Here is a 26,723-nt window from a genome sequence, read left to right on the forward strand (position 1 = left end):
TTTTAATAGGATTTTTATCTTAATTTAAATCCAAAATTAAGGAGGAAAGATTATATTCAGTTTTGTTTAAAACTTAAACTTCGACTTATCTGTGTTTATTTACATTCTCTTTAACCTCTGCTCTACAGTAATTTGAAATTCAAATATATTCCGTCTTGGACTATAATAAATATGTGTAATTTATTATTTTTTGAGCAATCTCAAACAAATGCTTCAAATATATTTAGATTCGCTTATGATTTCATGCTATGACCATACACATAATGTTTTCATAAATTGAGCATTTCTTTCCAAAAAGAAATGGGTTTCTCTTTTCATAAAAAGACTGGATTTATGGTTACCCTAACTAATAATGATAAAACTGCTTATCGAAATAATCCTCACCAAGAATTTAATAATGCTTTAGTAATGACAAGTGAACCTCTAGCAGATGAAGAATTATTTGAAGTGCGAATTGATAAAAAGGTTAGATATAAAGTGAAAACTTCTCTAATGTTCAAACGTTTTTCCCGTAATATGACATACTAAGTTATAAATTATGCATTTCTTTAAGATGTGAATACATATAAACATGACTTGTGTATATTTTTTAATGTAAATCTTGTACAAATATCGGTTTCCGGTCAGCCAGAAAATTGTGTTACATTACATATTTTGCGCATATTTCCTCCTCGTATCGTGATCTACCGCGTCAACTACAATCGCCAAGGTGCCAAATAAATTTTAAACTTGCAAATTTAAAAAAAAAAAAGAGATATTTCCGTATCTTGGATCTGTGGCGGAATAATCGCCAATTCTTGGCAACTTCCGGTCAGCAGCCCACGAGAAGCTAAAAAAAAACATCACAGAAAGGGACCAACTCGAAAGGTATAAATCGTAGCCTCCCCCGGGGATATTTCCGTAGCGTGATCTGTCGCGCCAACTACTATATCGAAAGTGCCAAATAGATTTTAAACTTGCACATTTTTTAAGAAAAACATGTAGATGTTTGCCTGGGGGTGACTGAGAGTTATACCATTCGAATTGGTCCCTTTCTGTGGTGTTTTTTTTTTTTAGTTTCTCGCAGGCCACGGCCCGGAAGTTTCCAAGGCTTGGCGATTATTCTGCCACAGATCACGATACAGAAATCTCCCCCCTCCCCTGGGCAAATATCTAATTTTTTTTTTCTTCTTTAATTGCAAGTTTAAATTCTGTTTGAAACCCTGGCAATTATAGCTGGCGCGACAGTTCACGATCCTGAAATATCCCCAATGAAACATGTAGGTGTTTGCCTGGGGGTAGCTGCAAGTTATGGAAGTTGCCAAGACGTGGCAATTATTCTGCCACAGATCATGCTTTGTAAATCTCTCCAATAACTATATGATTTATTTAAAAATAGCATATTTACAGAATTTTCTAAGAATTTATAAATTATTCTTTTGAGTCAATTTATTTTTTATTAAAAAAACTGGATTTGTGGTGTTATTTATTGGCAATTATTAACTGCTTAATGAATTAATCTTCACCAAAAATTTTATGTTATTCACCAATTGCATGTTAACATGAACTGTTATTCACTAACAAAATAATGGTGCTGGGTTTGTAGGGGGATATTTTAGTATCGATACATGTTCAATAGAATTTCTAAGGCATCACAGAGTCATTATAAAAAGAAAAGAAGACGTTCATGCTCGATTTTAGTTTGCAAAATTTGAAAAACAATGTGTAGTGGTTTGTATGTTGTTATACCCTTTAAGAGAGGTTCCCTTCTGTGATATTTATCTAATGTCTCATTGTCAAAAACATCGTAATTATTTTAGCTCAGCTACCGAAACAAACATATTCTCTTTAATAGTAGTTAGCCATTATATTGTAATTTTTTTAAGGCTGTCTATATTTAAAATTTGGTTAGAAATATAAAAGTGTCATAATGTTACTATAAGTGCAATACTAAAATTATCACAAAGTGTCATAAAACATTTAATTGTTTTTATGGTAATTTCATAGATGTTGTAATGAATACTTCAAAATATGGATTTTATAATCATAAAATGGAAAGAATTTGCTAAAGACTTTGGCGCATAAAATAATAACTATTGGTGTCATTGTAACATCTAAGTTAATTAACTGTTAACTCATTGCTTCATGAATTTTCCTTTAAATTTAATATAAAAAAGCACTTTAAATTATTTCTATTTTTAAGTTTATATAAAAGTTACAGTCATAGTAAAAAATTTCACTTTGAGGTGTGAAAAATATAAAATAACCTGAAATGTGTGAGCTCTAACAGGAATTTAAAATCTAGCATGTATTTTCTTTATCATGAAATAATAAGAGAATTCATCTAATTAATGCAAGATCAATTTCTAGTAGTGCACACCAATTCCAAAACTTCATTTCAAAGTTATTAATTGTGATGCATAAGTACAAATTGGTCACATGAAGCAGTATCAGCCCTCAATTTTATCTTTCGTGCTAATAGGTAATAGGGGAAAAGATAATCCTTGTTTAAATAATTAAAAGCTTCCATATACACTGGAAAGTCCCATATCGGGAATCAATGGTATTTCACACTGGAATTTCATGTTAATAAGCATCAAAGTATCCTTTCATGGAAAATAACAAAAAGAGGATGTTTAACATCAATTTCATTCAACAATGTATAAATCTATGTTGTTTGTCTATCATGATTTTGGCAACCAGCGTTGAAAATTAATTTCCACCTTGTTTTTAAAATCTCGATATTTTTATATGCTGTTATAACATGTGGCGAATTCCAAGTCAAGCATTTTGTTTAATTATTTCTCGACATTCTCGATTAGTGACGATTCAGCAGTGAATTCACTTGATAAATCCCCCCCCCCCTCCATTTTCTGGTTTTTCACATGATTTTTCAAATTTTGGTGCTTTAATACGATACTATTTCGTTTGGTGTACTTTAAATTGGGCAATTAAATGATAACTTTTTTATTTACTTAATTATTAGGGATTCATCCACAATCATGCCAGGATTTTTGATCAAATTTTTGTCAGTTTTTGCTTTGGATTTTCCTAGTTTTTAAATCATTCTTTAATACTTCATTATCAGACACAGAAAATTTTTGAATCGCGCATTTATAGAATTACTTTTTACACTGTGCATTATTGACAATTCACCCATAATAGTTTTATCTATCGTATTTCAGATATTGCAGCGGATTTTCGTAAGGTTTTTAAAAACTTGATTTTTTATATTACAGCTCAATAATATTGCTGTATTGCTATTTTGAATCAGGCATTTGAAGAAATCACTTTTTGAGGCACTTGATTTGTGAAAATTTTTGTCAACGTAGTTTTGCCTATGGCATTTTTAACAGTTTAAGATTTCTATGTATTTCTTAACATTTCGGTTTCTTTTTTGATATACTAATACCAGTGTTTTCATCTCAGAAAAAAAATGGGTGAGAATTTCTCACCCTTTCTCAAAAACAGGGTGAGATTTCAAAAAGTTAAGTGAGATTTCAAAAATTGAAAAAAAAAAAAAAAAACACCAAGAGACTTGAAAAAAATTTATTTCTTTTATTATAATGCATTTTTAACATCTTCTAATTTTTAAACCATTGAATATTTTTGCTGCATCATCATATGGAAAATGTTCCACATCTACTTTTTCATCAGCTATTCTCATTAGGTTGCTCAAATGCGTATTTGTTTCGTTTTGATCATTTCTACCCACATTTGTTTCATTTTCATTTGTCCGTTTCGGAGTAGAAGATATTGGCTTTGCAAGGTATTTGTCCATCTTACATTTACGAGCAAAAAATTTGAACATCTTACATGAAGAAACCTTACGTACGGTAAACAAGTAGTTGCAGAGTTCTGAAAGAGGTTCCGTGGTTCAGAAGGATGGTGTTCTGTTGTTCTTAAAGGTTCTGACAATAAAAGCATTGAACCACTACCGGATTACCCGGATTTTATTCTAAATGGCGCAAATGAGAAATTTTTTTCAAAATGCGAGAAATTCGCAAATTTTGAAATTGGTTTATAGTTTGCGCGAATTTCTCGCGGTAATAATTTTTTAATGCGAGAATATAAAAAAATATGCGAGATTCTCGCGTTCTCGCGCTGTAGTGAAAACACTGTAATACTATAACTCTCTGCGTATGTTTTTTTCTGTGATGTCTGTGATTTTTTTCATACTGCAAAATAATGCTTCCGTTTTTGCAGCATAACAATAGTTTTTTATCATAGAAAATCGGATCAAAAGCCAACAAAAATCAGAAATCGAGCTAAAATCATAAAATAGCGGAAGATTTTCATCTCTTCATACTTTTTTAACAGATCTCAAACATATGTAAAAAAAAAAAAATTTGAAAAGGGAAAAATGTTTTATTTTGATTGTTAAAATGTGTTTAAAAAAAATAGACCCTTTCCGGGGATATGGGACTTTGTACTGTATTTACTGAGTTGTTCATGCTATATTTAAATTAGCTGTAACATTACTTGATTTTACTTTTATTTATTAACTATATTTGTAGGTTTCCACATGGAGTGGTTCAATTGAAATTGGGGTTACGAACTTAAATCCTACTTTTTTGGACTTCCCGTCGAGTGCAACAAATTTGCGGGATGGATCTTGGGTAATGTCTGGAAGTTCTATTATGGAAAATGGAAAATCAATCCTTGAAGATTATGGGCATGATCTAGATGACTTGTCTGAAGGAGATAGTGTGGGAGTTATGCGAACAAGATTTGGGGAGTTGCATTTCTTTGTAAATGGTATTGATCACGGAGTAGCTGCTAAAAATGTTCCAGGATTTATATATGCTGTCGTTGATATGTATGGAAAGTGTGCTCAAGTTACAATTATCGAAAGAGAATATTTAAGTAAGCTCATTTTGGTTTTTAGGTATATCCTTGTAAAAGTTCTGAAAGGTTTTATTATAATCACTGATATTAGTTTCATTAAAGATTACAAGTTTTCTTGCTTATGAAATATTAAGGATATGATATTATATTATAGTGACACTGCTGTGTTTATTTTATGTAAACAGCCTACAGTCTAGTTATAAAAGTTTAAAATATATTAGTATATTTTGAAAGATCATGATCAAAACTTCTAGATATTGAGTAAGTTTTACGCATGCAAAATTTATGTTGAGTAAAATGGGCAGAGGACAACTTCATTTGCGACGATTTCATTTAATAAAAATGTTCATCACCAGGAGGATGATCCTATTGAGTGTAATAATAATAATGATTTACAATATGTAATAAACAATAAAAAATATATCTAATAAAAAGTAAAAAATTTCAAAACAATGTTAACTACATTTATATTAAAAAATTATAAAAAAATAAATAGGTACACGTGAAATTGAACAAGAGGAAAGAAAAGAAAAAATTCTTGATTAATATTTTTAGAGAATAATAAGAAAGAAATCTTTAAAAAAGAATTTATTTGGCTGTTAGCTACAATTGATTTATGAACTTAAAGATTACCATGTTCTCCTGTTTATTTAAATTTTAAAAAAAAGAAAAGAATCTATTTAAAATCTATATCTATACCATAATTATTATCATATGGTGTGTTTTTATAGCCAACGTGCAGGGGCAGAAATTTGCTAAGTGCCAAACCCCCTTTAAAGTAATAAGATTAAATATGAACTGTTCCTTTTGATAATAACTTTAAAAAATAAACTATATTTTGGAAGTAAGTGATCAATAATTTTTAGTTAAACATTTAATGCATGAATATTTATTTCTACAGCATTTGGTTTTACACGACCTCCTGATAAACTTCGGTTTCATGAACATTGTGGCACCATGGTTAGATTATCAAATGATAATCGCTCTGCTGAAAGAAGAACACCAATTGATGAATTCAACAATGGAGTTGTGATGACACACAGACCTCTGCTTGATAATGAGCTATTTGAAGTAAGTATTAAGTGATTATTATTAATGTTTAACTCAAGGTTGGCAAGTTTTTGACAATCGACGATTTTATCTGGTTTTATCCTTGGCTTTAGCCGTCATGTCAAAAACTCCTTTTTGGCATAGTTTTTTGCTTTTTCACTTAGTGTCAAAATCCAAAATTTTAGTGTAAGGATAATTATTATCTATTATAAATATGAAGTATTTATAAATAAACATACATATAAGATTACTAGTAATAAATCAATTATATTCTTAAATTATTTTGATATTAAACCCTTTTTTTGATTTAAAGATTACTGTCAAAACTCAAATTTTGGTGTAGAAAATATTAAATAATTCTAAATGAAAATGTGAACAAATGCAATTTATCTGATCTGTTACTTTTCTTAATTATTGAAAATAAAAATACAAAAGCCATCATCTTATAAAAAGAACATTTAACAATCATCTTATTCGTTATATGAAAAATAATTTTCATTCACTCCCACTTTTGCTCCTCTTTTCCCTGAAGCATGCAATTACAAAAATATAAATTTGAAGCCCTCTGTATTCCAAGTTATTAAATTAAGTTTATGCAATGTTGTTCCTGATCGATATATCTATTAAAATTTGAACCTTGACCATTTCAGTCAAATTAAATTTACTTTACTATGAAAGATTTGTTTTCCCATTTCAAGGCATAAATTATAGTATTTTTAATAAGTTGATATAGATGTTTTTGTGCATTTCTTATAGTATATTTTCAATGTGTGAGAAACTCTTAACTCAGTTGAATATATTTTAATAATAAATGACTCCAAAAATTTCATAGACAATATGTAAGTTGATGCTTTAAATCTTGTGTTAGTTGATGCTTATATCTAGATAGCAATACTAACCCTTTCAATCTTTGTTTATATATAGCCTATTTTATCAATTGTGATTATTACTTTTACTAAGACAATAATTGATTTTTTAAATTACTTAAGTTTGTATTTTTAATATTTCATTTTTCAATATCCAATAAAATAATTTTTTTTGTACCTAGATAAGGATTGATGAACTAGTCAATAAATGGTCTGGCTCTATAGAAATGGGTGTAACTATACACAATCCTGATAACCTTGAATTTCCAGCAACAATGACTAATCTAACATCTGGTGAGTATGTTATGTATAATAATTTTAGTTATGAAAATGTAACATTTGTAATTTGTTTGTTTTGTTAGAAATGTCTGAATTTTTATTATTGAAAGTATTAAATTTGATTTTTTAGAAAATGAAATAGTGCACATTTTTTTTCTATCTTTTGAAATCATACCTAAACTTCCAAAGTTAACACACATTATATTGCTAACTCATCACAGTATTATTTTCCTAAATTAAAAATTTCTTTTTGATTATAAATTATTTATTCTTGTGCTTGCATATTCAATAGAAATTTGACTGAGAAAATTAATAATGCAGAAAATATTAAAACTGAATAAAAGTTCCAAAAAAAACTTGTTTAGAAATTTAACTAAAAATCGATACATGTGTTAAATGTTACAATTATAAAGCAATTTTTTTTAAAACCAAAACTAATTTTAAATGTTTTAAAAATACATTATTTGTGATGTACATTATTATTGAACAAAAGTGAAAGGCACTATAACTTAATAATAATGTTTTATTTATTAATCCTAAATTGTAAGAAGATTAACATTTAATAGAATTTTTCTTTGTAAATTTGCTAATTCTTAAATATTATATTATTGCATCAATTTGGGATATATTTTTTTTTAATAATCTGAATAAATTTATTTTAAATATGACCAATTTAATGAAAAATTGTAAAAAATTACATTGCTATTTATATCTTTCTAAGCTATAGTTAGTTTTTTTTCTTTCATTAGTGTTGACGTTTGTAATGAGTAATATAACTTGATTATTAATAGGAACCATAATGATGAGTGGGTCAGGTATTCTTACAAATGGAAAAGGCTGTAGAAGAGAATATGGCGAATACAACTTAGATGATCTTCAAGTAATTACTTTTTATAAATATCTAAATACAATTATTGTGTACGGTATTTTCGGGTTTTAATGATAACATTAAATCTTAAGTTTTTATTAACGTACACGAGCTGAATGTATTATTTTGTTTACTTATAATTATTTTAGTATTTTATTTACCTATAAAACTTTCATACATATATGTATTTCAGGCTTTTAAGCTAAAGATGTAAATATTTGATAAAATGTTCTTCAAATGATTACATTTTATAAATGCCAAAATAGATTCAGATTTTCAACCGTTAAAACACCATTTATTGTCAAAAATTTTTTATTTATTAAATTACTAATTTTAATGAAAAATAAAAAATTCTGAATACTGCAGGTTTTATTCATGCATTTATATTTTTATGTTGTTCTTTCCATATTATTTGTTTTATATCATTCTTTTTACTTTATTCTTTTTATATATCTCTGCTTGAAATAATTTTATTTACTTTTTCTTACATGAACTATTCAATGTTTAATTGTAAAACTCCTAATATTTTATTATACCTATATAAATGATGTTATAAATAATGTTTGATGATGTCTGTATAAAAATCTATATAAATAATGTTTGATTTAATGATTGGATTGATAGAATTTTCTCATAATTATGTGAAATTTTTTTAACTGATTTTGATTTGTCAATTTTGAATATTTATGTTGACTGTTATTTCATTTTAGATTTGTCAGCTTTTAAAGTAGATAAGTCACCCAAATCTAGCTTTTCGTTAATATTCAAAAAATTTTACAAATAAGATACGACACACATAACCCACTTTTTCAACTATGTAACTAAATACTAAAACCTAAAAATTTTCACACATTTTTATGAAAAATAAATATATTTATGAAAAAATTTTAAACCAATATTCATATATATTAGTATTTTTGAATTTTATCTTCATTGAAAGTCATTTTTTAATTTTTCATCATTGTTGGATTTTCTCCAAAAAAATATTTTCCTTATCTCATTTTACAGTCAAGAAACTAGAAAACCCATTGCTTTTTGTATTAAGGAGAAAGTTATGTATTAAGCACAAGTAAGAAAGTTGCGTATAAATTATAAGAGGAATTTTTCTTTATGTGAAATACTCAGCTGGTTAAAAGTTCTATTTTTTTTTTTTTTTTTTTTCAATAACTAAATTTTATATTTTTAGTTGTAGCTGTTTTCGTTATTAATGATTTGCATTTAACATGAAATACCTATTTCTTTTTGCTCTTTTTTTCTGTTTTAATTTTTGCAGTGTGATGGTGAATTTAAATTTTGTGCCACATGTTTCATGAACTAAATTTATTATTTTTTTTTTAATGGTTACTTTATTTCGTAGTTTGTTATATTATTATTTTTTTTAATTACTTTCTTTTATTTTGTTGTAGGAAGGCGACCGTATTGGACTTGCCATAAAATCTGATCGTAAACTGTATTACTATATAAATGGGTATGATCAAGGTATTGCTGCAGAAATAGTTCCTGATGTTGTGTTCGGTGTAGTAGATCTGTATGGTATGACTGTAAAAGTTAGTCTTACAGACAATATCAGACCTATTGTCTACCCAGTTATGGAAATGGCCTCATCTGGACATGCACGTAAGAATAGCTTTTATTTTATAAGTTATTTTAAAAATGTTTGTTAATTTATTAGATCAAGAAAAATTTTCTCTTTTTTTTAAAAAAAAAAATTCAGAAAAGAAGTCTATCAAGGTTATATTTATGTTTTTTTATAAGTATGTTACAATCCTATTTATTAAATATGTATATATATACCAAAGGAATTCGAAAATTATAAGTAGTTTGCAATATATATATTTTTTTTATTATTTGTTTTTCTTGTTTCATATTTATCTTTTTTCTTCCTATCTTTGTCTAAAGAGTAAATATCTCATATCTGGTTGTTTAAGTATTGTAAACAAAAATTTTTAAATCATTATTTTTTACCTCTTAATTCCTTCTTTTATTTTATCTATTTATTAAAATTTCTTTTTAATGAAAAGCTTAAAATCTCAAAGGTAGAATTGATTGTATATTTTTAAAAATGGATTCTATTTAGATGGATGTTATTTATATGGATACTCTTGTTTTCGAGGTTCTTATTGAAATTACTAAAGTTTGTAATTATGAATTATATTATATTTCTTGTAAACTATTAGGATGTTAAAGCAAAATAAAATGTGAATAAAGTCCAAATAAAATTACATAAATGGATATACTAACTAAAAATAATAATAAATTGATGTTGTTTTAGTTCATTTATGTTGAATTAGAGCTACATAATGGGCTATTGTCTGGGAAACATCCTTGAGGCCACCAAAATTTTGACATGCCACCAAAATTTTGATCCTCTGCAGAGGGGATGGCACCCCCTGTTCAGTAGCCAGTCGGCCTGCACGCAAAGTTGAGCACTTTACGGTAGAACAGTTTAACGTGGACCATTCACAGGTTGATCGAAGTGGTTACCCTCCCTCACACTAACTGCAGTCAGTGAGGCTTGACTTCGTTGATCTGAGACTAACTGTTTCTTAACGATCAGTCCACTGAAGGATAATAAATTGAATACATTATAAATGGAATACATAAATTGAATTACATTATAGTATTAAATGGAAACTATAGTATGTCCATTTATTTAATTTCATTTGTGCTTTATTCATATTGTTTTTTGCTTCAGTCTACATAGCACAAAGTATGCCCTTTCCTTTGTTGGATATTAGGATATTATTCATGTCACTTTTTTGTTTATTGTTCCTATGCTACTACATAAATTATTATTTAGTTAACGTTCAGACTTCATATTTGTTTATAATTTAAGAATCTGTATGTGAATAATTTAAGAACATGTTTGGGGAAACTGATAATAATTGAAAAATGTATCAGTATTTTTTTCATTTTTTGTTTCATAAACATAAACAATTATTTTAACTATGACTTTGGCTGTAATTCTTCATATGAAAGCATACTCAAATTTCTTCCAGATTTCTCTATTACCCACTATCAGGTTTTAAAAGTTTTGTCTAAACTGTACAAGCTTAAATCTGAAGCCTAAATAAGTTCAGATCATGTTTTGTTAGTATTAAATGTTGGGGTTTGAAGGTATATGGTTAAACTATTATATTAAGGTACCAAAAATAACATTTAGGAAAATGAATTTATTAAGGTACATCAATTAATGATGCTTAAATTAATTAATGTGAAAATAAAAATTATGGTACAACAAGTATATGAAAAAATAATACTGATTTAATTAAATTTAACCATACTAAATAAATTGAAATAAAATTAGTAGATCTTACGATTCCTTGATCAAACTAAAGTTAACCCTGAATAGAATGCACCACCACACGTGGTGGTCAGTCTTAAAGACGTATTAGTGGATAGTTCATTTTATCTCTGGAAAAGAACAATTAAGATTTTGAATAAGGAAGCTAGAATAAAAATCAAAAAACAATATATTCAGCAAAGGAGAAACGACAAAAAATATAGGTTAACTTACACAATCTTTTATTTCGTGAAAACACAGGAAAGTTCAATAGGTGATCCAAAAATAAAAAAAATTAAAAGGACGGTATAAAAAAATACAATTATATTCATATCTGTAAAACTGATATTTCATTAAAGGGGAACATTAAAAGATGAAGTGAGATTGCCATTCCGGCAAATTTTTCTTTCAACAGAACAACGTACTTTTCCACACACACACCGGAGGCCTAAGCCCCGGTCACCACCTCTCTCGTTAACAGACCCACATCTGCTTCTCAAATTACTTGTCGGGACGCTACAACCATCGTTGCCATCTTCACTCACAAACGTAAAGTACAGGCCTGTCCTCTCCCACTAGAAATTCTGTAGGTGGCGCTCTCTAAAACTCGTCGTCCAGTCTCTTCTCGGCTGGGATTCAGCACCTTCAGCAGATTTTATCTCTACCATGTATTTCGTGGCAAGTGGTGAAAGATCATTAAGTTCAAAGTTCATTAAGTTGAAGAATGACACTACACAAACAAATGTAGTAAAATGCATTGAAAAAAAAGCAATGTTACTAGTGTAACAGTTAGTTATTCTAAATCTTTTTAATATTTTCAATAGTAATCTAGTCCAAAGATTATGTCTTGAATGTAATGAATACATTTAGTATGGATTTTCAAAAGTAATTAACTGATGAGTATCTATTAAACGAAATGAATATATTTGATATTGATGATTGAAAATATACTAATATTTGCTTTTTTGAACAAATTTTGCAATAATGCTAATGTGACCCTCTTTCATGAACTTTTATAATAGCAATTGTGAAATATAATTAATAACTAATCAGTAATTTTTAATAGTCAATACAAGTTTTTCATTTTTGTAATTTTTTTTAAATGTACTGCCAGTTTTAACAAATAAATTTTCCAACTCTGCTAAAAAGGCAAAAATAACTAGTGCTTTAGAATATTTTCTTCTAATTTGAATGTCGTGAAAATGTCATGTAACCTCTGAGTGAAGTCCATATTTATTTTGAAAATTCATAATTTTATTTTTATTCCTAATTTTTATAAGCTTATATTTTACTATTGTAAAAACTATTTGAAAGTAGTGCATTTAATAGCTGTTTTTTTTTATGTGATTTCTTTCAGCTCAAAAATTTGGTATAAGATATGATGACCTGAAATTTAACCCAAAATGTGGACGCCATGTTTTAGTATTAAATGAAGGTCGCACAGCTTATCGACCTAGGTAAATTTTCAAAATCTAAAAATAATTTGAAATTTATAGAAGGTTTTAATGACACAAACTTTTGAATGTTAAACTTTGCCTTTTATAGAATTTGTGTTGTATAGATAATTTTCCAAGCCTTTAAATTTACTTGCTAAACATATGCTTAAGCATTTATTATTTACAGAAAAAAATTTAAATTGTCATGAACAATAGAACTAATTACAAACAAATTTAACAATTTTGGTTTACTTCGATTTCAAAATTGTAACCTCTTAGTAAATAATTAAACAAATAATGTAAAAAGGAAATAGTTCTTCCTTAGTTACATACATTTCTTTATTGCAATTTACATTATTTACAAAATTAATGTGGTTTATGAAGTGTGATTTAGAATTACACTTAAATCTTATACTGTAGCTTCGATTTAATAAATGGGGGAACTCAGAGATCTTGTATGTTAATGAAATATTAAGTCTATGAATGTTCTTGCTATATACAGCAGGTAAAAACTGTTGACTTATATAAAAAAAAAATTACTTGTTAACATATGAATCATTGATGAGATTCAGTTCAAGTTTATCAGCTAAATGAAAGACACGTTGAGTTATTTTGACTTGCATTCAGTTATTGTCATTGTTCAGGTTTTGATAAAAATGTTGAAATTCAGTATTTCTGAGTGTAAACTGATCAGGAAGGCTATAATATTATCCTACAGGGTGCGTAGCATTTTTAAAAAGTGCATAAAGGTGGTTATTTTCGTTTTTTAAAAGCCCTTAAAGGTGCTTTTTTCATTGGGTGTTTTTAAAAAGTGCTTAATTTTCCCTTTTTCAAAATGAGATTTTTCCTTTACCATGTTTATTTTTGCTACGAAATATGCAAATATCAGAAACCTTTACAGAGAAACGAAAAAGAGTCCTTTTTTAGTTTTTATGTAATTTTTACATAAATTTTAGATTTCATTACTATAGACAAGAAAAATAAATCAATTTTGTTTTCTTCTTTAATGTTGATCGAGCAAATCTTTAATCACCATCTTTGATTGACTGGTTTGAAAATCAATTCAATTGTAAATACCTCCCTCATATTGCATAAAAATGGAAGTAGACTATAGTAAAAATCAAAGGAAAAGAAAGAAAATGTTGAAGTGAAAAAAGGTAAAATTGAAGTTAGTTTTATTGTTTTAGGCAGGGGACAGCCAAAAAATTTTAAATTGTTGAGTTCCGAATAAAAAAGTAGATTGAGCAGATTTTTGAATTGGAAACTTCAAATCATAAATTTTAATTGCCTTTTTTATATGGATCTAATAATTTTAAAAACATATATCAGTTGATTTTTTTAACTAAGATATTATAATATGATGCTATTAAACTCATAATTCTAAAGTAATTAACATTTTATTTTTATATTTTTCACCACTTTGTTGATCAGTATTGTAAAAATATATGATAGAGCTCTTCTTATAAAAATAATTACTGATATTTTACGTCCTGAAATCATTCTTGAACTGCTATTATATTTTTTCTGCACCACAGTTACGACATTTCATTTAGTTTTTTTTTTCCATGGGATTAAGTAACGCTTCACTTAACTTTAAGATGAAAATATTAATAGTTATTTGAAATTTCAAGCATATTATTTAACGATATTAATAAAAGCAAATACCAGTAGATTTTGTATATAACAGGACTCCCACTGGTCAGGGAAAACCAAAATCGTCCTTATATTAAATTTTGAAATTATATTTTGACTCTAAAAAGCAGGGAATGGTCAATGAAAGTTGCAATTTGTTTTTTTACAAAAACATGAAAAAATCAGTTATTTTGATATTCGAGTTAAATAATTCTTATATTCATTACAAATATTTGTTGTAAAAATTTTACATAATTTTGTTGACAAACTTTTTCACGTTTCCATTCTCATTCAATGATAATTTTTTGTTCTCAAAATTTAATGTTTGACATTACAAATAGTGAAAATCAAATTTTTCTGATGAAAAATTGCATGTTATTGATAAAATGTGGTCTGGATTTTCATCGAAATTTTCCTGATATACCTGGAAAAAGACAGTGAATTTTTTTTTCTGAAATGGAATAAAAACCCTGTATATTTTTTATGCATGGAATTGTTTGGCATTTTGTATGTTTCATTAAATTGCATTTAAATTATTTTTACTAGGAAAAATACGGCAATAATAGTTAGTTGAACTGGATTAAAATTTCTTACAGGTGCCTGGATGATTTTAATAATGCTGTTGTTATAACAAACAGACCATTAAAACCTGGAGAAATTTTTGAAGTTCTCTTAGAACAAATAGTTATGAAATGGGCTGGTACGATTGAAATAGGAGTAACTACACACTCTGCTGAAGATCTTGACTTTCCTTGTACTATGACAAATGTATTATCAGGTACATGGATGATGACTGGAAATGGTATTATGCACAATGGCACTGCAATATCTGATGAATATGGTTCCAGTTTAGATAAGCTAAAGGTTAGATTCTTTTTAATATATAATATATGTCATGAATAGTAAATTATTATGTATCATTATTCATTTAATTGTTTTTCTTTTTTTTTTAATGTTTCCTTTTTTTTTTCCTTAATTTTTTGTTTATAGAATGTTATGTTCATTGGTAAATGATTTTTATTTCTTTTTTCAAAACAATTGGAAGAGAAAATTGTATTCCAAATAAGTAAAAGAAGACACTTACTAGTGAGTAAAGTGTGAAATAAGAAGAATTATTGAAATGATTTTTTACTCATCACATATAGTTTGTTGTTTTTCTAATCAAATAATATTTTAATGTAATTAAATACTTTTCTCTATTACCTATTTCTTATTTAATAATTATATCTCCTATTTATAATTTTCTTACAAGTATTTGTGTTTCCTAAAAAAATAATAAATATTCTTAGAAACTTACTAGTTTCATCTAATAATGTAGTTTTCAATCCCTAATTTAATAATGATTTGAAATAGTTTTTTTTTCTACAATCTGTGTTTACTTTTTAATTTTATTTTTGACAATGATTCTAAGAATATATATTACGGGCGATAGTTATAGAATACCCTGTATAAATTCATGACACTTACTAGAGAGTTGTGATAATTAGTATTTTAACAAACACAGTTGAAATTCAGATACAAAAGGTTTGAATATGATGGACAGGGAATTTGATTGATGTAACTCTAACAGGGTTGCCACAGGCTATTAAAATGCGACTATTTGCTACTATTTTTGACCTTAGGCGACTATGGCGACTTTTTTTGCCTGAAAAGGCTAAAAAAAGCAACTATTTACAGGAATATGCGACTATTGGGAGACTTTTTTACTCTTAGCGAAGTTATTTTTATACTTATACTTATTTTTTGTAGACCTACTGTTACTTTGCGATTGCTGCACAATCGCTGTTATCTTAAACTTTCGTTCTGAACTCAATAGATCAATGAAAAGAAAATATAAATTTAAAAAGTTTCTTCATTGGTTTTTTTCAATTATTATTTTTCATTTTAAGCGATACAATTTAATTGGGGTATTTTGTACTTAATTTTGTTATTAAAAGTTAGTTTTTTTCAAATTTATTCAATGTAGGTAAGCATAATAATTTGATTATTTTTGAACAAATAAATGTTCAGTTGTTTTTATTTATAAAAAAATTCAAATAAAGCTTACCTTTATTTAATTTGCTTCTATTTTTGAGAAACTGAAAACAAAGTTTTAAAAAAATTTGGCTATTAGTTAAAAAAGCAAAATTTTTTTAAAAAATTAAATAAAGAGTTTAGCAATGTTTGGACGCTTTTTAATAATTTAACATTAGTACTTAAAGTATTTTTTTTTTTAAATTTTATTAAAATTCTTTCAATACTTCTTTGTTTTATAATTTGTTAGATAGTCAGTGTCATTTTTAAAGAAATAAATCTTTAGTCAATTTTATTTTCAAAAACGAAAATAATAATAAATAAGTAAAAATATTTTTACATTTATACAGTACAGAATTTGACCATTAGTTAATACTACTTTATATTACCATTAGTTAATACTACTTTATAATTGAATAAAAGGGGGTCTAATGATGTTTCAAAGGCATGGTTTTTTTTCCAACAAATAATTTTAAAAAAATATTTTTTTTTCTAAAGTGAACATTTCTTTGGTTTGTTTTCTACTTTCGTTTTTTTTCTTTTAATTTTAATGCACTTATGTAAAATATTTTGTTACAGTATTATTATTTTTAAACCAATAAATCTTAAATCATTTTTAATTTAAGAAAAATGAAATAAATTTTGGGTTTGCTTTTACTTTGACTTCTTTATTATTTTAATTGAAAAAAATTAAGCAATAATATTGATATTATAGTAGAATATGTTTAGAATTAATATTTTCTTTTGTAATAGATTTATTCCTTTTTATTTATTTTTGATTGATTTCCCATAGGTAATTTCTGAACATATGCTAAATTGCGATGTCTAACAGACATTGTATCACAATTTAAAATTTCTGACATCAACAAGTCCTTATCATAGTATTTGACAATTAGGCTACAATTTTAATTATTTGGCTACTATTTTTGATAAATTTTTGCTCCTGTTCAGGCAACTATTTTTATAGTTTTAGGCAACTATTTTCATGCTTGAGGCTACTAAAAGCAACTATTTTTGTTCATTTTTTACTGTGGCAATCCTGCTCTAAAGAGCTAAAGTTATTAAATTAAAAATTATCTTGTAATATTATCTTACATTGGTTTAAAAAATACCTTTCATTTGATTCTAGGACTATGTACCTCAAAGCATTATTTCTATCAAATAAATTTACGCATGAAATAGTGAACATCTCTTGACAAAATAATTATAAATAAAATAATAAATTATTTGAAAAAAAGAAAAATGCATGAGACATGTTAACTTGGATTAAATTCTTATTATTCATATTGGCTAATCATAAAAATAGAAATACACAAGACATATTAATTTAGATTAAACTTTTAAACTTATAGGCTGGTGATAGGATAGGTTTGATAGTTTATGGAGATGGTGTACTTAGATTCTTTGTAAATGGTATTGATCTTGGAATTTCTGTGTCTAATATCCCAAAAGGAGTTTATGGTGTAATTGACTTGTATGGCCAAGCAGCAAAAGCATCAATTGTCAGCTATGCAGGTACTGTTTTTTTTTTTTTTTTTAAGAATAAAGTTATTATTCTATTCCAGATTCTATTCAGATTTTTATCTTAATGAGTGTGAAATACATTTGTTTCACTGTAAGTTAATTTATCAGTAAGTTAATTCTAAAAAAGGTATTAAAGTTATCTAAAAAAATTTTTTATCATTTCCTGATTTACAATTAAAAGTATTCTGCAAAATGTAGCAATAGTGATGTAATAAAATGCAAGATATTAATTTACATTGATTTTTGCCCCCTATTAAGTCATGAACTATAAGGGTTCTTTTTCTTGCTATAACTTGTTTTACTCTGGAAGGGAATTTAGAATGTTTCAAACGTAGGGTATAATCTTTTTACAAGCATTATGTTTAAATTTTAAAATATCTTATTACCACTTTATTTTAAACAATATTAATCATAAATCTTGTGAGCTAAGAAGCTATAACACTGCAGACCTTGAGAATAAATTACAGATAAGGAATTATAAACAAATAGAATTTTTTAATTGATTATCATATTATATACATTTTATTGTTTACAAATCATCACTCATCAGTAATTGTTTATTTATTTTGATTATAAATTTCCAGATTCTGAAATATTCATTGAAGATATGCCACTTGCTGCAGAACCAAATTATTTTGAAGATTTGCAAATGAGGTAAAATAAAGTTATATTTGTTATTTTTTAATGTTGTTTATTAAAAACTTTGCCTTTTAAATAAAAATGTAACCACTCAATTAAAATAAAATTTTATAATAGGATATCTGCACTCTTAGCTTAATTTTTTTAATTTTTTATAATTGACATTGAATATGAAATATTAACATGCTGTAACAGTCACTATAGCAACCAAACTTCCTGAAATTACATAAATCAATCAAAAAGTGTCTGAATTTAAATATCAGCTATTATTTCCTATTATTATTAATTCTGTGGTTTTATCTACAGAGTAATAATTTATTTAGCTTCCTTTGTCTAAAATATTTTTTACACAAACAAAGGTATTCATGTTTAAGATTGATTCATGCTTAAGATTAAACAAAGATATTTATGTTTATTCATGTTCTCATGTTATTTATTCACATTTTTTTAGGTATGAAATAAATAAAAAAATTAATTATATTGTTATTAATTACTCAAATATTGTTTCCTGTGAATTTACACTTAAGGTGTATGTTACATACAGCAGTTAACTAAGTTCAAGTGCAAAAAATTAGTCTAATAAACTAATTGAAATTATTTATTTGTATATATTATGTATATAATCGCCTTTTATTATTTGTTTATCATGATAGAAATTTTTGATTTACTTATGAATTAAAACATGTCTAAATAAAACTAATCATTATTCAACCCAACTTTTTTTTTCATACATGTTGTGGACTATTTTCTTAAGCCTCTTTAATGATTATTGTAAAAGTGAATTTTAAATTAAAAAATCATTTTTGCTAACTTAATGAAGATACTAGGTTCTACTCTTTATGCAAATGGAATAAAAAAATAAAACTTTTTATAAAAAAAACAATATTTTTTAATAGAAATAAAGCTCTAAAACATGAAAAGAATTTTAAAACCAAAAAATTAGTAGTCAGCAAGATTTGATATAGTTGGGTAAGGGGCTCTCAGCCTTTTTTTTTTAAATTTTTTTTAAAGCTGCTGTCTAAAGTCAACAACTAAATTATTTTTCTCACCCAAGAATTTATTTTGAAATGAACTTTTAAAAAAATATTGCTTACTATGTAAAATGCAACAAAAGTTTGCTTTTTAAAACTGCAAAAAATTTAGGAATAAATTGTTTTGTTTTTTTTAATTTTATCGTTGAATAAAACCACATGGATTGTGTAGCAAAATGAATTATATCTATGTTTTACTATGTGTTAAACATAAAATGTTTTAACGTTTAACACTAAAAAAAGAATTCAGGTTTAAAGCTTTTGTTATACAGTGCTGTGTACATTAATTGAATTAAGGTTACATTTTTAGATTTTTCCTTCTTCGGACAAAGAAAATGTTTTTTGAAAATATTTTTCATTCCATGCTTAAGACCATTCCGTCTGTAAAAGGAATGATAAACAGCTGCCAGTGCAATAAAGCCTGAGTTAAATTAGAGGTTTCCATTTAAAGTTGGAATTTTTCAGCAAAATTTGGATCCTTGCCATAAGTCCAAAAATAAATTTAAAAATAGTTTGCCAAAATGAAGTGGCTTTTCTTTTAAATGGTTGAAAAATTTCACGATCTTAATCCCATCGAGAATCTTTGAACCATCTCCATGCAAATATTACCAAAAATAAATTGCAGATATGCTGATACAAGTATAGTTGAAATAGTATACAATTATACAATCATATAAGTATAGTATACAATGATACAAATATAGTATGTATATGAAAAAAATTATCAAGCACTGTAACAGCCTTTAAAATGTATGCCGAAATGAATGAAACTAGTTTTGAAATTGAGGGAGGACATGTTAAATATTATTTAAAATTTAAATAATTTAATATATTTATGATAAAATATTGTTTTCAAAATGTGTGTTAGATTTTATTAATATGTGGGTACTTAAATATATTCAATGTTATCTAATTTAATTTTTATTGATAGTAATTGTTCTTGTATTTCTTTGAAACTAATTTTATGTAAAGTATAAAGTTATTTTAGTATTGTATTTCTTTAAAGTTGTTTTGATATATATTTTCATATTATTAAAACTCATAATACTAATGAGCTGGATAATAATATGAATTAAATAAACTGACAGCCAATCATCTGTTTCTGATGAAAGAAAGAATAGCGCTCAGAGTGCAAAATGTGATACAGACAATATCAATGAAATTGTGAAACCTCAACCTTATGAACCACATGCAATTTATTTTGATGACGAGGAGGATAGTTGGAATGATTGCAATAATGAAGGTGATATATAGTATACTTCCATCCTCTCATATTCTTTAACACTAGATTCATGAACATTTTTCATACAGACTTTCATAAACGGTTGTAACCTTCTAAAAGATAAAAATAAAATTCTTCCTTAATCGTTCGATGATAGTCTATGAATCGTGTTTCTCCTATACATGTTTATGAATCTAGAGTTAACATCAAATTTTTTATATCAGAGATATGCAGAAATATTTTATTCTCTAAATGATTTAACAGTTATTAATTTTATTGCATTTCATATACTGTTTGATTCTATTTTTATTCTATATTAATTCTATTCACTATTTGATTATATTTTTATCAGCATTATGATGATTATGTGTTTAAATTTTAAATATTCTAAACTATGATTTTTATTCTTTTTTGTTAAGTAAAAGAACTATTTTGTATTTTCTTGTGCTTTATGTAACATTTTATCTAAAATACTTTTTGATAAAGCATGCAATTTTTTTTCAAACATTTAATTTTGTCAGCTGCACAACATTTTGGGATACTGAAATTGGGGGAAAAAAATATCTTACTTTATTGAGTTATCCTATTTTTTAGAATTTTTTATTTATTTATTTCATTATATCATAAACATATACTTGTATCTTTTAAAAAATGATTTGTTGTTATGAATTTTCAATTATTATTAAAAGTGTGTCCTACTAAAGTATATCCAATTAAAAAAAATTCTTAAATTATGTTACTGTTTTAGTACTACAGTTAGTCTTGTTTAAAAGAATACCATCGGTTCCCACATAACAGTAATCAAATGTGTAGATTATAATTATATTAGGGTAGTACATTGGGTAATATTAGAAGCCCTGTTTTCATGAAATTTTACTTTTACATGATATTTTGTATGTGTATAAGATTTTAAGCATTCTCTGTAATTGAAGTTTTTTTTTTTTTTTTTTTTTTTTTGATCATATAGCTGAAAATTTATCTATTTCTCACCTCCCTACATTCTGAATGGAATGAGAGTGTAACCCACTCCTTTGCTATTTAACAACTAACAAGACTTAATTAATTCTTTAACTATCCTGACACCTGTTTGGATCAGGAAATGAATAGGACATCCCAATTAAAGTGACCCTGTATTGCATTCTCCTCATTTTGAGAGAAAAAGGAAAATTTTATTCTAGCTAATGAAACATTTCTTTTAAAAAAAAAATCTTTTTCTTTCTTCTTTAATTATTTTATTTGAAAGAACTGAATAATTGTTTAAACGACCTTAGAAAACATGAATAATTGTTTAAATGAGAAAATTCAGCTTTGGTTTAAAATAGGATAACTTGTATCTATTAAATTTCATTCGTATAAACAGGCTTTTCGGTTATCCTTTATGTAAATAAATTGGGATGATTGGGTTATGGTTTCATCTTTGTTTGCTAACAGTTGATTTGAATCTGCTTTTTCATGTCGCAGGGTTCTTAGTTTTCATACAGGTATAAAATGCAAAGTAGGTATTTGAATCTTTCCTGGATTCTATGTATAATTTTAAAAAATGCGAATATTTCTCTTATATTACTTTAGAAAAATTAAATAATTTAATGTATGAAAATATTTAAACTGAAATGCACATTTCATTGTAAAATATTTTGCATTAAAATTTAATTGTGAAACACAATTTTAGTTTTATTTATCCTTCTGTTTTCATTTTTCAACAGTTGAACTTCCTTTTTCATTCCATCCAATTTGTGGCGTATACATAAATCTGTTGCATTTGCGTACTATAGCCTACAGGAAAAATAGTTATAATAATGGCTTAGTATTTAGCTCTTCACATATAGAGAGAAATGAGCTTTATGAAGTAAGTGTGATGTTTTATACAAATTATACTCCTAAAATGCAAGTATGTACTTATAATTACTGCACTAATGCTGTGTGTAAAATTAGTATTTTTTTATTTTATTTAACCTTTTGTTTGAACAGTTTCATTTACATACATGTTCAATATCTTGAACATGTATGAACATGTAATTAAAAAGCTTTTATGATCTAAATGTTCAATATTTGAAAAGTTAATTTAACACTGCATTATCTGAGTGCATGAAAAATTTTAATTATTCATTGATTTTAATAATTATTATCTAGCTGTGAAAAATCTCACCAAATTGGCAATTTTTGAAAAATTTAATAATGTTTAAATGTGTAAGCTATTTGCCCGTTCTAAACCTAAGATTATTTTTTATGGCCAGATCGTATCCAGAGTTTAAAATCTAAGCTCTGTTTTGAGGTTAAAGCCCATAACTTTTTTTTTGTTGTTGGCCAAACAGCTTTGGAAAACATTTTTAAAAAAATGAAGTATTTATTGTATTGCTAATTTAGAAATGTTTGACTATTTTATATGAATATTTAATATTCATAAATAAGCTGTATTCAGCCTGTTAAAAAGTAAGATCTTTAAATAAAATTAAATGTTAAAATATATTATCCATGCTCATTAAATAAGTTCATTTTTTTAATAATTGATTTTCAGTAATTTAATATATTTAAGTTTGTTTTGTTATGAATAAAAGTTGCTACAAATGTGAGTTTTTTTAAAAAATATTCTTTGCAATTTAATAATACTTTGAGACTTTTTCTTAGATACAGCTTAGCACTTATCGTGGTGACTACACTGGTTGTTTGAGATTTGGGGTCACTACATATGAGCCTGAGGATCAAGAAAGTTTACCTGCGGATGTTTTTTCACTTGCTAACTGTGATACTTGGGTTATTTCTTACATTCACCTGTTTAAAAACGGAAAAGAAGTCAATAGAAATTATGCTTTACCTTTTCCTTTTTTAGAGGTATTTAATCTTTAAAACTCATGCAGTTTTTCTGTTTTGTTAATTTTTTAATAAATATTTATAAATTAATGTCCTTATTATTTATTATTTTAAATTATTTATTTCAAAAAATAGTTTAACATCCTGCCAAGCTTTATTTTTCTTACTTTATTTAAAGTATTTTTAAAGACTAATCAAAAATATGTTCTTGTTGTTTTTATAAAATATTATTATCTTAATTTTTGCTGGAATGTTAATTAAATGTCAAGACTAGATATACGGATTGTCAATGAGGCAATAGTTACTTTTCTAATGTTAGAAAGTTTAACTATGAAGATTTTTTGTTCATTTTTAGTTTGCTACTCTTTATTTAACAGTGACTTTTTTTTTTTACTTTCAATTGATTTGCAACAAAAATTCCATTGCTATTGGTTATTTTTCTCTTAATTTTTTTAATGTTAGCTTTTCATTTATTAACAAAACACGCAGCATTTAATAAAATACATAATTATTATTCTAAAATTAAAATCATTCTCCAATGATTTTTTTACACTTACCAGATCTGTAAAAATTGCATTACTTAAATAGCAATTTTAGTCTCAAACATATTTTCTGTTTTAGTGTTATTTAAGCAAAAATCAATGTAAAATCCGTGAAAAACTTTTGTCAGCTTATGTAGATTAATTGTGAACCCTGTGTCAGTTCACATATTTCAATGCAGGAGTTGTGCATCTGAGAATAAACTTTTTTTTATTCTACTTTTCGTTTATATTTTGTTTGTTATTTTTGTTCATACTACTACAAAATACCAGTAATTTTTTTTATATATATTATGACGGGAAATGCAAGATTCTAAGAGTATTAAATGGGGTAATTACTGAGAAAACGTTAGAAATAGACATAGATCGTAAAGAAACACTCTTAATACATGATAAATACTTTAAAGCTTCTGTGAATAATTTAACAAAACTAAGATAATTACATTATCATACATTAAAATTTTACTCGTGACGGTTGCTTAATTTTATAGTAAATTTTACTTCAACAAGAAACAAGGAGACAAAATTTTACAATTATTTATTTTTTTTTTTTTTGTCCTTTTTTTAATATTTTGGAATGTGTTTATAATACTGTAAAGCATAACTCTGATATTGTGAAATTTATTTTATAATATTGTAAAATATATTCCTGATAGGTAAATTTCATTTTTTCTTTGACACATTCTTAAGGAAGTTTGTTCATTACTATTGTAAAGAATACTAATGTAAACTTTTTGTTCAGGTATATTCTATTTCTGACTTATTTATTCTTTTTTTTTATTTTTCGCTCACTTTTAGCCTCCTCATACTGTTGGCTTGAAAGTATTGCAAGATGATAGTCTACATTTTTACTTGAATGGAAATTACATGGGACTTGCTGCAATTGACTTGCCAAAAGTAAGTGAAAGTAATGAAGTTATTAGAAAACATAAATTCTTTTTAATCACAACAGTTTACTAATAGTTAAACTTTGAAATGAGCGCTTCAAGCATGTTAACTGTTATTTCCGATTTTTAATCACAACAGTTTACTAATAGTTAAACTTTGAAATGAGCGCTTCAAGCATGTTAACTGTTATTTCCGATTCGTATATTTTTTAAGCGAATAAAGTTTTTAATCAAGCAATTTCTTAACGCTTCAGTTTCTTTGAACTATTTATTTGGTAGTTAATACTTTTTATAATACTCTACATTACTTTAAAAAATGCTAACTCATATTTTAAAAAAATACTAACTCATATTTTAGTTTGTTTTTTTAAGCTCAATATGAAAATTGCTTCTTTTTGTTGAAATACAATATTTTATTTCTTTAACTGTATATTCTTTAACTGTCTATTTCTTTAACTTTATATTTTAAGAAATAGTTATTAAATTAATTCAAATTATTTAGTTTTAGAAGTATAAACTTAATAAGAACTCTCTCTTACTGATTTTGCATTTTTTTCTTCTTCTTTTATTAGAAACTTTATTAATTTTCTCTATTCTTCCATTAGAACCTTTATTAATTTGCGATCTGAATTTATTAGTTTTTATTATCAATAACTCTGAATTTATTAGTATTTAACTTTTTGTTTCACAAAAAGTTTTTATTAAAGCATTAATGTGTCGCCAGTAAAGTTTCTGTAATAGTCATTTTTAAATAGTGTTTTTTTTTTCTTGTTTAGAAACTGCGTATTGTTGCTGACGTTTATGGTAAATGTGTTTCTGTAATAATTCCGAATGAGGAAGTTTTGTCCAGTGCTGATTTGAAAAATATTGAAAAGAAGTCAGAAATGGTAGTTTTTTTTATTTGTGCCTTACATTTTGATGTAGAAACATTTTATACTTTTCATTTCAAAATTTGTCAGATAGTTACTAAATAAAATAATAAAAAATAAGGAATATTTATTAAAAGCTGGTTTTTGTGTTGAATAATCTTTAAATAAACAAATTTTCCAATTGTGGACAAAAAAATTTCAATTCCTTTTCAAAGTTCTCGAGATATTGCGAAATGCACCAAAAAAAATAAAATTAACATTAAATTGACATTTCTACGTTCTCCTGATCAAACTATTGAGTCCATATTTCTCCAATTGTCCCCTATATTTTGTAGAATCAGAAATCTGAATCTGTAAGAAAAAGGTATATTTATTTATTCTGAGAGAGACCGTTTTTGAGTATTTTGTAACTTAGTATGTTTTTTTCTCTAATTATTAAGCATACTTGAAGTCACCCCCTCGAACCATCAAGGTTGAGTCCTAAAACGTAACGATCTGATCATTAAAGTTATTCAAAATTATCTCCTATCACTGTCAAGGTGTAAATTCACCTCTTTGTTAGTGTGGGAATGCTTCTCGGTCCTCTGTGACCTGTCCACTCATAACAAGGTATCCCTGCATTGGGTACCAGGACATATGGGTATCGGTGGAAATGAGCTAGCTGACGAAGCAGCACGGGCTGGCTCTAATGCAATTTTCTGGGGCCCTGAACCTGCGCTGGGAATTTCTCCCTCCTCATTTAGGGCAACCATATTCAAGCTCTACGGCAAGATCGCCCATGAGCAGTGGCGCGCTGCTGACGGTCAAAGACAAGCTAAGGAGCTGAATCGAGACTGTCCTAGTGTACGTCAAAAGGAGCTCTTAAAGCTTAACAGAAACAGTATAAGGAAGATCATTGGTCTTCTTACTGGTCACTGTATCCTCAGAAGACACCTAAACATTATGGGAAT

At 26.3% G+C, this 26,723-nt stretch overlaps 1 protein-coding gene across 1 annotated transcript in view; it reads left to right on the plus strand.

The window, feature by feature from the left end:
• Nucleotides 1-75: 75 nt before the first annotated feature.
• The window catches only part of LOC107439831 (neuralized E3 ubiquitin protein ligase 4), a 39,653-nt gene continuing 13,005 nt past the window's right edge, over nucleotides 76-26,723 (plus strand). Inside the window, exons 1-15 of the mRNA XM_016052549.3 lie at nucleotides 76-465; nucleotides 4,497-4,845; nucleotides 5,729-5,898; nucleotides 6,926-7,037; nucleotides 7,814-7,902; nucleotides 9,297-9,507; nucleotides 12,531-12,630; nucleotides 14,838-15,105; nucleotides 17,607-17,769; nucleotides 18,363-18,432; nucleotides 20,537-20,691; nucleotides 22,374-22,516; nucleotides 23,296-23,499; nucleotides 24,816-24,914; nucleotides 25,681-25,791. Coding sequence (XP_015908035.1) covers nucleotides 301-465; nucleotides 4,497-4,845; nucleotides 5,729-5,898; nucleotides 6,926-7,037; nucleotides 7,814-7,902; nucleotides 9,297-9,507; nucleotides 12,531-12,630; nucleotides 14,838-15,105; nucleotides 17,607-17,769; nucleotides 18,363-18,432; nucleotides 20,537-20,691; nucleotides 22,374-22,516; nucleotides 23,296-23,499; nucleotides 24,816-24,914; nucleotides 25,681-25,791 — 2,409 coding nt within the window. The 5' untranslated portion in view covers nucleotides 76-300. The remainder of the gene's footprint in view (nucleotides 466-4,496; nucleotides 4,846-5,728; nucleotides 5,899-6,925; nucleotides 7,038-7,813; nucleotides 7,903-9,296; nucleotides 9,508-12,530; nucleotides 12,631-14,837; nucleotides 15,106-17,606; nucleotides 17,770-18,362; nucleotides 18,433-20,536; nucleotides 20,692-22,373; nucleotides 22,517-23,295; nucleotides 23,500-24,815; nucleotides 24,915-25,680; nucleotides 25,792-26,723) is intronic.

The sequence above is a fragment of the Parasteatoda tepidariorum genome, chromosome 10 (assembly GCF_043381705.1).
Source record: "Parasteatoda tepidariorum isolate YZ-2023 chromosome 10, CAS_Ptep_4.0, whole genome shotgun sequence".
NCBI lineage: Eukaryota > Metazoa > Arthropoda > Arachnida > Araneae > Theridiidae > Parasteatoda > Parasteatoda tepidariorum.